General features: G+C 34.8%; 1 protein-coding gene across 2 annotated transcripts; it reads left to right on the forward strand.

Annotated features, from left to right (window-relative positions):
- Positions 1–3586: 3586 nt before the first annotated feature.
- LOC136229257 (auxin-responsive protein IAA9) lies at positions 3587–7848 on the forward strand. 2 transcript variants are annotated; one of them, XM_066017910.1, is made up of 6 exons: positions 3587–3844; positions 4684–5413; positions 5574–5800; positions 5914–6055; positions 7261–7322; positions 7563–7848. In XM_066017910.1, exons 2-6 carry the CDS (start codon positions 4758–4760, stop codon positions 7598–7600), a joined length of 1125 nt encoding a protein of 374 aa, XP_065873982.1. In that variant the 5' UTR covers positions 3587–3844; positions 4684–4757; the 3' UTR covers positions 7601–7848. The 2 variants fall into 2 exon arrangements, with proteins under 2 accessions (XP_065873982.1, XP_065873984.1); XM_066017912.1 differs by having other exon boundaries at positions 4728–5413.
- Positions 7849–13514: the final 5666 nt, after the last annotated feature.

A 13514-nucleotide genomic window follows, 5' to 3' on the forward strand; every position in this document is an offset into this window, starting at 1 on the left:
TTATTTTCGATAAATTGACATTTATTTTATGTTATATGCTTTAATATGTTTTTGTATGGAATAAAATCAATCTCGAGTTATAGGGGTATTTTGGTCATTTCAGAAATATTAAACCGATTAGAACTATAAACTAGATTGTTGGGTATAATTGCATGTTGTTGTGTTAGATTGATATGCTTTGATTGAGTCATATTTGATCGAGTCCGATGTCGTAGTTAAATCCGAAAGATGAGTCCAAATATCTCGCACCTAATGTTTATTGGTTTTGCAGGTTTAATAGGTTATTTTAGGACTAGATCTAATGCATTAGAGCTATTTGTGCCATTTGATTGTGATGTAATCTATTTTATATTCCCGTATTTATTTATCGTTTTCTTTTGTATATCGATAATTAAACGGAATTTGATTTAGATTATAGATGATATTTTAACAAAAGACAAGTCTACGAGTTCATTGATCAGACTCTTAAATCGTTGAGGAGTGACTTCCACAAGGAGCCGAAGGTAGCGGTGGTGCTGCGAGTGGGGCCATGGACCGCGTTCCTTGAAGAGTGACTTCCATAAGGAGTATTGAGGTTGGCTCTGTCAATACTTGGGAAGTTGAGGTTGGGTTGTTGTTGTGGGGTCGCTTGTGTTTTGAGGAAGCCCCAAATCTTAGCGTTCTCCTCTTGCAATGCTCGTTGGTGTTCCATGATCTTCATTTGTGTGGAATTTTTAACCGACAAGGTGGCTTGTTCTGATAACGTTGATGAGTTGTATGGAGGGTACACGTTGCGTCTTCAGATTCAACTTCTTTGAGCAAAGAGACGAGATTCTGAGGCATCCCAATAGGGCTTAACAAGGTTTCTTCCCATCCGGAGCCAGGTGCCCCACTAGGTGCAACCATCATCTCCTTTACAAGGGTGGGAGTTGGTTGATGATCCGCCATAATTGGCTGCCGAATGGATTTTTCCAACCGAAGAAAAATGAAGATTGCTTGCTACTCCACGCTCACCGCACCAAATAATGGAAACATGCGATTTTCGAGGTCACTCTGCTTCTGATTGCTCCTCTTGTATCATAAACGGTCTCGGGAAACACTTTGACGCTCAAATTAGATAAGTAAATGGAAGAGAGAATACCATTAGAGAGGGAGAAAGTAAGAGAGAAGTCAAACCTCTATTTGATGGGGTTGGTTGCATCTATATAGGGTTACGATCCAAGTGATTGCTTGGCTGACGGGCCTCATGTGTCCAACCCATATGCCCCATCACAATTTAATTATGAAATCATCTATTGTTTGACATGTGAATTTTGAAAATTCATCATATCACTTTATACAAGTTCGTATGACTAAGACTATGTCCAACACATCATCAAACCGTATTCTTATTTTGATAATACGGTTTTCTCCATAAAATTTGATGTTACATCAAAAAATTTGATGCAACATCAAACAATATTTTATTATTATTTTCTTAAATTTTTGTTTACTTATATTATTATATATTTGGCTGCGAATTAACTTGTCCGCTTTGGCAAAACGACATCTGCTCTTATACGGTGGCACTCGGCTCCTCATTTTTGTCAATCATCTGTGTTTGACGACATTTGTAATGTTGCTCGTGTTCGTTTTCTTTAGTTTTTCTGCTTTGAACTTTCTTTTTTTTTTCTTTCCCCCTTTGTAATTTTTTTTTATTAATAATATTTCGGGTTGATTTGGTGTGTTAGAGGTGCCAATCTAGTTGGCATGTCTAGCCACTTAATCGCGTCCCAATCTTTCATGCAAAAAAAAAATTAACAATTACATATAAGTATAATAAAATAGTTATTATACAAAAAAAAATATTATTATATATTTGTTATATTATTTAAAGAAAATCTTGTATTTGGAAAGAGGAAATGAGTTGGAACAAAAACACGGTAACAACATCAAAACAGAAAGAGAAAATGAAGAAAATACGGCTTGATGTAGTAAAACGATGATGAAGGTCAATCGATTTTATTTTTTAACAAATTCATAGGGCTTGTGCTATATTAATTAAGATTAAGGGCATGTTTGGTTCAGCTGTTAGCTAATAGCTGTTGCGGTTGCTGTTAGCTGTTTGCAGTTGCAGTAAGCTGTTAGCTGTTTGTTATTAGCAGTTTAATTACCAGTGTTTGGTAAAATTATATTGAACTGTTGCTGTTCGGATTTAAAATGTCTAAAATGGACATGTTTTAAATTAATCAACGATGAAATTATAAAAAGAAAAATGCAAAAAAATGCTCATAACGTTTACAACTAGGAATAATTTTACTCTTAATGTCTAAAATGGTGCAATTTTACCCATAACGCTGGCAGCTAAGAGCAATTTTACTCCTAACATTGACAAGTTGGGTCGATGGTATCTCCAATTATAGCCCCTCTGGTTTATTTCTTATTATATACCAATTGCACATACCAATGGTTCTAAAAAAAGATTAAATATTGGAATTTTTTTTGTCCAACTCGTACAAAAATAATATATATTTTTATTTTCTTAAAAAAAAATTCACATCTAATCATATATTTGTGATCTGTAACTAAGGATGATAAAATTATGCACATGTGAAGTGTAGATGACAATGTTCATGACCAAAAAGACAGTTTGATAGATTATTTCTCAAATTGACCAAATTTGTCAATGTTATTGGCTGGCAAAATTAGGAGTATAATTGCACCATTTTAGACATTAAAGGGTAAAATTGTTCATAGCTATAAATGTTTAGAGTATTTTTACACCTTATTCTATTATAAAATAAAAAATGTGTTACATAAATTAATAAAAATAATCTATATAAAAAATAAAAAATTTATTGAACGAAAAAAACCTTGTTTTTCCGGTAATTATGCTGTAGAAATATAAATAATTTTAATAAGAATGATAATTCTGTCAATAACAACTAACTACAAACAACTGTTTATGAAAAACTCCAAAACGCTGTAGTTTCAAGAGAAAATGTTAAACGTTGCGGTTATATAAACCTAACCAAACGCTATATTTTCTACGGTTTAGAGTGAAACGCTAAACGTTTATCTAAAAAGCTGAAACAAACACCCACTAAATTAGTTTCTTTTTATTAATTGAAATGTAATATAATATAAAATTATTGGCAGGAATAATAATGTAAACCGAATTTTTGTTAGTAGAAAATTAATTTTTAAGAAAACAATTATTGTCCGAAATTTATCCGTAAAAGGAGGAATAATCGTTGTAATGAAAAAGGGCCAGAGACAGACACTACCTAAAAGCACAAGGCTACATTCGTCATTAAAGGCCGACAAGGGTAAATTAGATATTTGACTTTTAAACCACGCTTAAGCCAAAAAGCAGGAATCTGTAACCCAAAACGGCGAAACCATCTTTTACTCTTTCAAGTACTTTGTCGCTAAAATAAAATTTTAAAAAACAGGGGGGCCAAACGACAACCAACAGATAAAATAATCATCATAAAATACTCCTAGCCTTCATAGAACATCAACGGTCCAGATTCATCTTCCATAAACAAATATGAGCCGTTGGATCTATTACATCACCAACATCGGGCGCATGTAAAAAGGAGTTCAGACTTGAGACTTGAGACGGAGACGTTCGAGAAAAATAGCACAGACTTTTCGGGTTTAATTTCACTTTTGCCCTTTTATTTTGTTTTAGCTTCAACTTACTCCTCTTCTTCCCCCAAGTGCTTTTGTTGCTTTCTGCTTAATGGAAGGGCCCTGAGGCCTGCCCCTGACTCTTCTCTCTCTCCGTCCTGCGATTCCTGCATTTTTCTACTGTAATTTTTCTTAAAGCTTTTTCCGATCTTCTTCCTCTTCTCCTTCTCTGTTTCCGCTCGCTTTTAAGGTGCGTGTTTCTGTCTAACTTTACTTGCAGCTTTCTTTTCCTCTCTATTTTTTGGTTTTTTCTTCATTTTTTCTCTTTTGAAAAGTTCGTTTTTCTTCATATATGTGTTATTTATGCTGAGATCTTGGTGCTGCTTTTCTCTGTGCTAAATGTATGTTAGTTTCTTCTTCTTCTTTGCTTCTGTTTGCCTTTAGGAAAAAAAATTAGGAGTGTGGAGTGTGATTGCCTTTTAGATTTTTGATTTCCATTCATTTTAAATGAATATTGCTTTAGTTCGTGTGTTTGCATTTTTTTCTTTTTTTGTTTGTTTCTTGTTTTTGAATCTGTTCTGTTTTTGGTTGATGAAAAGCTGATGAAGAAATTTCATAGGAGGAAAAGAAAAAACGAAGAAATGAAAGTATGCTGTAACACAGTTGACCACCGTTTTTATGGAACCTATAATGACATAAACTTGTATTTATTAACATCTATTTATTGACCCGACCCGGTGGGGCAGACCATTAAACCCCCTGTTTTTTTTCTTCTACTGATGATATTGATGGCCAGTCTTAAAATTGGGGGATTTGAAGAAACAATTTTGTGGTTTTTCGAAACATTGTTTTTTGTCGCGTTAATTCTGGCTGTTGAAGAAGAAACCAGTTACAAAAATTGCTTAGAATTTCTCTCTTTTGTGAATTAGTTTGATAATCCGATGATTGGATTATCTTTGTAGCTGTGTTATATTTATTGATATTCTTGAACATGATTTTTCATGCTTTTGAGTGAGTTTCATTGCTGTGTAAATTAAATATCTACGTTTCTTTTGACTTTTAATTGTACTTTTGAACAATTGGGTGTAGGGAAGGAAGTCAATTTTGACTTTGTGTTGGATTTTTCTGAGCAGTTAAGAGAGATTAACTTGTGAAGCTGTGTGATGTCTCCACCTCGTTTGGGTGTTGAGGAGGAAGGCCAGAGCAATGTCTCTTTAGTTGCTTCTTCCCCCTCCGTTTCTCAGAATGGCTGTGCTTTAAAGGAACGTAACTATCTGGGTTTGTCAGATTGCTCTTCAGTTGACAGCTCTGCTGTCCCAAGCTTATCAGAAGATAACAAGAATAATCTCAATTTGAAGGCTACTGAATTGAGACTTGGTCTTCCTGGATCCCAATCTCCTGAAAGGGAAGTAGAAGTTTCCTTGTTGAGTTTGGGGAAACTTGATGAGAAACCACTGTTTCCTGTGCTTTCTTTGAAAGATGGGATTTGCTCATCATTACAGAAGCACGTTGTTTCCGGTAACAAAAGAGGATTTTCTGACACCATGGATGAATTCTCAGAGGTTAAGGGTTCTGCTTATTCAGAAAAGAACTGGCTGTTTCACTCGAATGTGGTAGAGTCTGATTCTCCACAATCTGTGGGACAAGTGAAGTTTCCTGGAGGTTCAGGGATGTTGCCATCTAGGCCCTCTGGGGCTCAATCAGCCTTGATGAAAGAGGTGCCTCAAAAAGTGTCACAGGACCGATCTCACACCAAAAACGGGACCAACCTGAATCAGTCTGGCACTTCTAACAACAGTGGCAATGCACCTGCTGCCAAGTAAGTTCGAATCACTAGAGATAGGTAGAGATAGATAGATAGATAGAGAGAGAGAGAGAGAGCTGTTGAGCACTTCAGCATGATAGGATAGCTGTTGAGCACTTCAGCATGATAGGATAGCTCATAATAACAACCATGTTTGCAACTTTCTGTTTGGCAGGGCACAAGTTGTTGGTTGGCCTCCAATTAAGTCATTTAGGAAAAACACATTGGCTACAACTTCAAAGAATAATGATGAAGTTGATGGAAAACCAGGTCCTGGTGCTCTTTTCGTCAAGGTCAGCATGGATGGTGCTCCTTACTTGAGAAAGGTAGATCTGAGAACTTGCTCTACTTATCAAGAACTTTCTTGTGCTCTTGAGAAAATGTTCAGCTGTTTTACTATAGGTAAGCAATTCCTGCATGCTCTATGACATGGTAAACTTTTGGTGAAGTATAAAAGCCCAATGGTATCAATCATAGTGTCGACATGGTTGTCAATTTTTTCATCTTAACACCAGGTCAATGTGGATCTCATGGAGCTCCTGGGAGGGAAAAGATGAGCGAAAGTAAATTGCGAGATCTTCTGAATGGATCCGAATATGTGATTACATATGAGGATAAAGATGGTGACTGGATGCTTGTTGGAGATGTACCATGGGAGTAAGTTTTCACCACATATGCTAATTCTTTTATCATCAAATAGTTTGTGTAGATGAAGATGAATGTTTGTCTTTCAGTATTCATCAGTTTCTAGCTACTACTATGCAATATGATACATGGCTTGTGAAGTCCTCTAATGAATATTGTATGCAACATGCATTTGATGTGAGGATACTGGCTCTTTTTCTTGTGAAGAATTATATAAGTGAGATCACGATACAAGATAATAATGTGGTTTTAATTCTAATACATTGGTCATGGATTTTTTTCACATAACCTCCCTGGGAAAAAATAATTGTCACCTCATTCTTAATTGAGTGGAAAATAATTCATTTAAATCGTTTTTTCCTGTCAAACATGGCTTGCGATAATCATATGTTCTGCAATCTCAGATTTTAAGTTCTAATACTGTTTTCTTTGTATAATTTTACTGAATAGAGTAAGCAGCCACTCTGATTCAACTGCTGATATTTGTATATACAACAAGTTTTCTAGTTTCTGTTAAAATTTCTTCTGATTGAAATTTTTGCATTACAATTCAAAGTGATAAAAGATGCTGCAGTTAATTTATAGTGAGATAGTCAAATCCCAGGTATAATGAATGCAGTTTGGTAGTGAAAATTCTGTTACGTTTTTCATGTAGTAGCTCCTATCAGTTGGAAGTTATATTGAAAATTAATCGAGAGAAGGATATTATTTTGGTCGTGTAATTTCAGAACATTACTGAATCATGAAAACTTTTCCTTTTCTGTTTTCAATTTCTACTAGAACTATGGTTGCATCATTAGGTGTTCGTTGGTCACTATTCATCTTCACACTTTTTCTCCTTGGCGATTTCTATTTTCTGAGCATGTTTGTTTTGCTCTTGGTGTATTTTCAAGTTAACTAGTTGGTTCTTGTTGGTGCAATGTTAAAAGACTCCTTAATGCTTGACAAATAACTCTATTCTAATGTGTTAATTTGTAATATTAGCGAGATCTGCTATATATATGGGTAGAATTCAGTTTATTGCAGCTTTTTCTTGAGGTTTAGTTCATAATTACAAGTCTACATGTGTTGGTAGCTCAGTATTGGTTTGAATAAGCTTATTAGCATGTAAAAAAGAATGGCTTATGAAGGCTGAGTTGCATTCTATAATAAAAAATCAATGTGATGTGCTTGATGAACTTGTTCATGCTCTAACTTTTTGTTGTATCCTGACCCAGGATGTTTATTGACACGTGCAAGAGGCTTAAAATCATGAAGAGCTCGGATGCAATTGGTTTAGGTTTGTACTTATATTTATGGATGAAGTAGATATCACCAAAAACAGAAATGATAGTTTCAGCTGGGTTTCATAATACTGGTTGCCTAGAATATATAGTTGCTGAATTCCCTCAAGTGAATCAAACGATTCTTCTCTCACTTAGACAGTCTTTTCCCGATATGTATAGTATTTATTTGATCGTTATTCTGTGAGAATTGGTGTTACTGTTCTGAACTAAATTTTATGGTTTATAATCCACAGCCCCAAGAGCAATGGAGAAATCCAAGATGAAGACCTAAAGCAGAAATTGAGTTTGTTTGAAGGAAAGATGGAACACGGCGTCTTGTATGTTTGGGGTCATATTTATGATTTGATTGCATAAGGAACTTTGTGTTAGTTTATATGCTCATTCAAGTTTGATTGTCTTGAAAACCTACCTCTGTTATGTTATTAAGAAGTGAAAATCTTTATATATGAGTTTTAATTTGTTGAAGTACTGTGTATTTGAGAAGTGATGAATCAAGGATGAGTTCTATATTGTGCTTTTTATCTACAGCTTTTATGGATTGTAATTTGTAATGTAGTTTTGCTTCTTTTGTGCATAATTTTGGCACACAACAATTGCATTATACTTTTAATTATTTATAGTCGTCAATCGGTTGGAGGATATTCTGTGGTTTCCATCCTATAGAAGACTATCAAAATTAGAGAAGCAAAGAAATAAGAGAATCAAGGAAGAATTTCATTAATGAAGATTCAAGAACATTACAGAGAAAAGAAGATGAAGAGCAGAGAAGGGAAAGAGGAAGAGTTTGGAGAATCAAAAATTGATACGATTACAGAGAAGAGAATAAGCTTTATAGGCTTACTAATTACATAATTACAAAATAGACCTTAATTATATACAATATTTCTATTCTACCCAAGTCAACAATTAAATCCTAAAACTGAATTAATTTAATATCCCCCATCAAGCTGGACTGTATATTGATTTCAGTCCTAGCTTGTTTATAAGATCTTCAAATTGAGGCCTTCCAAGAGGTTTTGTCATGAGGTCAGCAAGTTGAGTTGAAGTTGAAACATGTAGAAGGTGGATTACCTGAGCTTGTATCTTCTCCCTAATGAAGTGGCAATCAAGCTCTATGTGCTTGGTGCGTTCATGAAATGTTGGATTATTGGCGATGTAGATGGCTGAGAGGTTGTCGCAATATATGGTGGCTGCTTGCTGATGTTGGACCCCAAGATAATCAAGCATATAGAGAAACCATTGTAGTTCACATGTTGTGAGTGCTAATGCTCTATATTCTGCTTCGCTAGAGCTTCTGGCCACAGTTGGCTGCTTTTTACTTTTCCAAGAGACAAGAGAATCTCCAAAAAATACAGCAAAAGCAGTAACTGATCTCCTAGTGTCGACACAACTTGCCCAATCAGAATCACTGAATGCCTTCAAGTGAATGCTGCCTTTACTGGGGTAGAAGAGACCTTGAGCAGGTGTTTTCTTGAGGTATCTCAAGATCCTATGTGCTGCTTGCAAGTGGATGTCTGTAGGACAGTCAAGGAATTGACTCAGAGAACTAACACAAAAGGATATGTCTGGTCGTGTGTTAGCTAAATATATTAGCTTGCCAATTAACCTCCTGTATTGTTGTTTATCTTCCAAGGGAGTTCCATTTTTCTTGGACAATTTGAGAGTAGAATCCATTGGTGTATCTGCTGGCTTGCATGCTAGGAATCCTGTTTCAGAAAGTAAATCCAACACATATTTATGTTGACAGATGTATAATCCCTCCATATTCCTAGCAATTTCTAAGCCTAAGAAAAATTTAAGATTGCCTAGGTCTTTAATCTTAAATTTGTTGTCCAAAACAGTCTTAATATAATCTATCTCTTTAGTATCATTACCTGTCATAATGATGTCATCAACATAAACAAGTAACAAAGTAATTTTATTCTGCTGCCTTTTTATGTATAATGAATGATCAAAAGGACACTTTTGATATTGATGAGCTAATAAAGTATCAGACAGTTTGGATGCCCATTGTCTACTGGCTTGTTTCAAGCCATAAAGGGACTTAGTAAGTTTACAAACTAAATTTGGTCCAGTTTTCTCAATGCCTAAAGGCAACTGCATATAGACTTCTTCTTTTAAGTCCCCATGCAAGAATGCATTATTGACATCTAATTGAAACAACCCCCAATTGTACATACTAGCTAATGCTAAAATTAATCTGACAGTGGTCATTTTCACAACAGGGGAGAAAGTATCTAAGTAATCAATGCCCTCAGTTTGTGTGTATCCTTTCGCAACTAAACGGGCCTTATACCTCTCTATAGTCCCATTTGCCTTATATTTAATTTTAAACAACCATTTACATCCTACAGTTGGTTTTCCAGGTGGCAACTCAGTCAATTGCCAAGTATTAGTTTGCTGTAAAGCTTTCAATTCAGCATCCATGGCATCTCGCCAACACTGATGTTGAATTGCTTCAGCGTAAGTCTTAGGTTCAGTGGTCACAACAATATTCATTGCAAAAGCTCTATGAGAATTAGACAAATGACTATAAGAAAGAACAGAAGATAATGGATATCTAACCTTAGACTGCTTGGTAATTAGCTTAGACTGGACATTATTACAATGAAACTCTTTAAGATATTCAGGTGCTTTCCTAACTCTATTAGACTTTCTAGTTCCTTGAATAGGACAAACATCATCAACAACTTGCTGCTCAACATTATCCACAATATCACTAGGCACAACATTATGAGGCATATCAACAACAAAATCATCATTACTGGTAGCATGCAAACCAAGTGTTTGAGTATCATTAGAGTTATTTAGAGTAGAAGCAGGACTGTTAACATGCCTTGATATGTTAGGATAAAGCAATTGTGCTTGAAAATCAATATTGGGAACAATGGCAGATTGAGAATTTTGCCTCTTATCAAGATATGGAAAAGAGGTTTCATAAAATGAAACTTCCCTAGAAATAACATACTTTTTATCAACCAAATCATATAATCTATATCCTTTTGTATTTAAAGGGAAACCTAAGAATATACAAGGATGAGCTTTGGCATCAAATTTAGTAAATTTAGGACTAAGAATGGTCATGAAATTAAGACACCCAAAGACTCTTAAGTCATTATATGTAGGTTGCTGCTGATATAATGCAAAATATGGTGAAATATTGTCTAATAGAGGTGTTGGAGTAATATTAATAAGATGAACTGCATGCACAACACAATCAGACCAGAAATGTAAAGGAATGCCAGCTTGTAATCTTAAACTTCGTGCAACATTTAAAATGTGTTGATGTTTTCTCTCAACTATACTGTTTTGCTGTGGGGTATAAGGGCAACTAGTTTGATGAACTATGCCCTTTTCTTGATAAAAATCATGCAAATGGAGTTCATAAGCATTATCAGACCTCAAAGTTTTAATACAACAGCTAAAATGATTAAAAACATAATTGCAAAAAGCTTTTAATTGCATTAGAAGCTTCTGATTTATTCTTAAGCATGTACACCCAAGTATATCTAGTGTAGTCATCCACTATAGTGAGAAAATATTTATAACCAGCAATTGAAACAGTTTTAATAGGTCCCTAGACATCAACATGTATAAGATCAAAACAACTTTCTGTTACAGTTTCACTAATAGGAAAGGGTAACCTCTTTTGCTTAGCAAGGGGACAAATTGTACAAGCTAGAGTATCACACGCTTCAAAATTATCTAAGTATGTTGACAAGAATTTCAACCTAGAATGTGCAAGATGTCCTAACCTATAATGCCATAAAGGGAAATTGCTAAGTTTATTATCACTCTTTACAGTATTTAAAGAACTATGCAGAGAATCAACTTTATGCTTCTGAGTGAAGACATATAAGTCATCTGCCATATCAGCTATACCAATCTTCTTCAATGTCATAATGTCCTGAAAATGACAATTATCATGGGTAAACGATACCACACAACTCTTGTCCTGTAACAATTTACTGACAGAGATAAGGTTGAAATGAAACTCAGGTATGAACAGAACATGATGCAAACAGATTTGATCATTCAATTGAACTGATCCTATTTTATGAACTAACACAGAATTACCATTAGGCAAAGACACTTTAATACCAGAGACATGTTTAACATTAAACAATAAACCAATATCAGTTGCAACATGATCTGTTGCTCCCGAATCAACAATCCATGTCATGACATCATGTTTGGCAATATTAACATAAGAATTGTAAGGGAATTTAGGAATACCTGTGTAGTTTGCATTACCAAAATCTGTCTGTAAAGTTCGCCCATTAGTTTTTTTATTTCTCTGTACCATCGGAGCTGCTGAAAAAGCATTAACACTAGGCTGTGGCAGCATGTGAGCAGTAGTTGTGGCATGAGAATTTGCAGACTTGGCTTGCATCTGTCCAGTCTCAAAAAGATGCAACATATTCATAAGAGTTCCTAACTTCTCAGAAGGAATGGAAACAATGTCCTGTAATCCTGCTTCAGAATCATCCTCTTCAGCAACAGTATTTGCCACAAACTTCTTTTTTCCTTTAAAATTCGGTGGAAAGCCATGCTTCTTATAGCACTGGTCCACAGTGTGCCAATCCTTACCACAGTAGCTACACTTTTTAATAGCCCCCTTCTTAAAACCAGAGTTATTTCCTTGTGCAAAATTAACACTATTCAAAGACTGATTTCCTGCATTTGCATTTGTAACGCCTAGAGAACCTAGCAGACTCAAATCAATACCTTCATAAACTTGTCTTTCATGTTGAATGACCAGATTGAAGGTTTTCTCTATACTAGGCAATGGTTCCATCATAAGCACTTGAGTTTTAATCATACTAAAATTGCTATTCAATCCCCTAAGAAATTTGATAACATGATCTTGCCCCTGCTGAGTTCTCACATTCTTGATAGCAGTACATGTTGCAGCACCAGTTGGAACACAATCACAATTCAAGATAGGTCTAAAATTGACTAAATCCTCCCATATAACTTGCAATTTGGTGAAATAATCAGTAACAGATAGATCCCCTTGACTTAAAGATGCAAGTTCATCATGCAATTCAGCAATACGCAAATAATCAGATTGCGAAAAACGATTTTGTAAGTTTTGCCAAACCTGATAAGCATTCTCAAACCATGTGATGCTTTGTGAAATTGACGTAGATACAGATTGATTCAACCAAGATAAGACGAGTTGGTTGCATCGATTCCATGCCAATCTATTTGCTTCTTCAACATCATCTTGCTTCAGAGATCCATCCACAAACTTCATCTTGTTCTTGGCCATTAAAGATCGTTTGAAAGCTCGTGCCCAGGAATGGTAATCCTTGTTACCAGTTAACTTGAGTGAAACCAAAGACTGATTAGTATTTTCACTGGGATGTATATAGTAGACGCTGGTAGGATTCGACGATTGATCAAGAATTGTGGTATTATTTGTGTTATTGTTAGCCATCTTGAAATTAATCGAATAAGATGAACCAGGAAAAGAGATTTTGACCTAAATCGTAGATCAAAAGAAATGAACAATAGAAAGATCTAACAGGAAGATCTTATAAAAAAATCAACAAATAGATCAGAAAAAGTGATCTAATATTACGATCTAATAAGAAGATCGAGAATAAGAAATATGAAAAATGAATCTCAAGATCCAATGAAATCCAAGCGGAAGCTATTGCTCTGATACCATATCAAAATTAGAGAAGCAAAGAAATAAGAGAATCAAGGAAGAATTTCATTAATGAAGATTCAAGAACATTACAGAGAAAAGAAGATGAAGAGCAGAGAAGGGAAAGAGGAAGAGTTTGGAGAATCAAAAATTGATACGATTACATAGAAGAGAATAAGCTTTATAGGCTTACTAATTACATAATTACAAAATAGACCCTAATTATATACAATATTTCTATTCTACCCAAGTCAACAATTAAATCCTAAAACTGAATTAATTTAATAAAGACGGATTTCTTCTGGGGATGATAATTGGAGAAACAGGTTTCAAATCTCTACATCTTATCGTTTAAAGCTCGAATTTTAGGTTTTATTGCGATTTTCAGTTTATTTTTTTTTTGTTCTGTTTAGGTTTAGGGGTTGCAGTTGGCCAAATGCTCCAATATTTGCAAATCTCATAATTGGATTTTCCAAACGACAGAAGATTAAGAAATTGGGATCGCGAAATATCACCTTTCCAGACACTG

The sequence above is a fragment of the Euphorbia lathyris genome, chromosome 5, assembly GCF_963576675.1.
Source record: "Euphorbia lathyris chromosome 5, ddEupLath1.1, whole genome shotgun sequence".
Classification (NCBI taxonomy): Eukaryota; Viridiplantae; Streptophyta; class Magnoliopsida; order Malpighiales; family Euphorbiaceae; genus Euphorbia; species Euphorbia lathyris.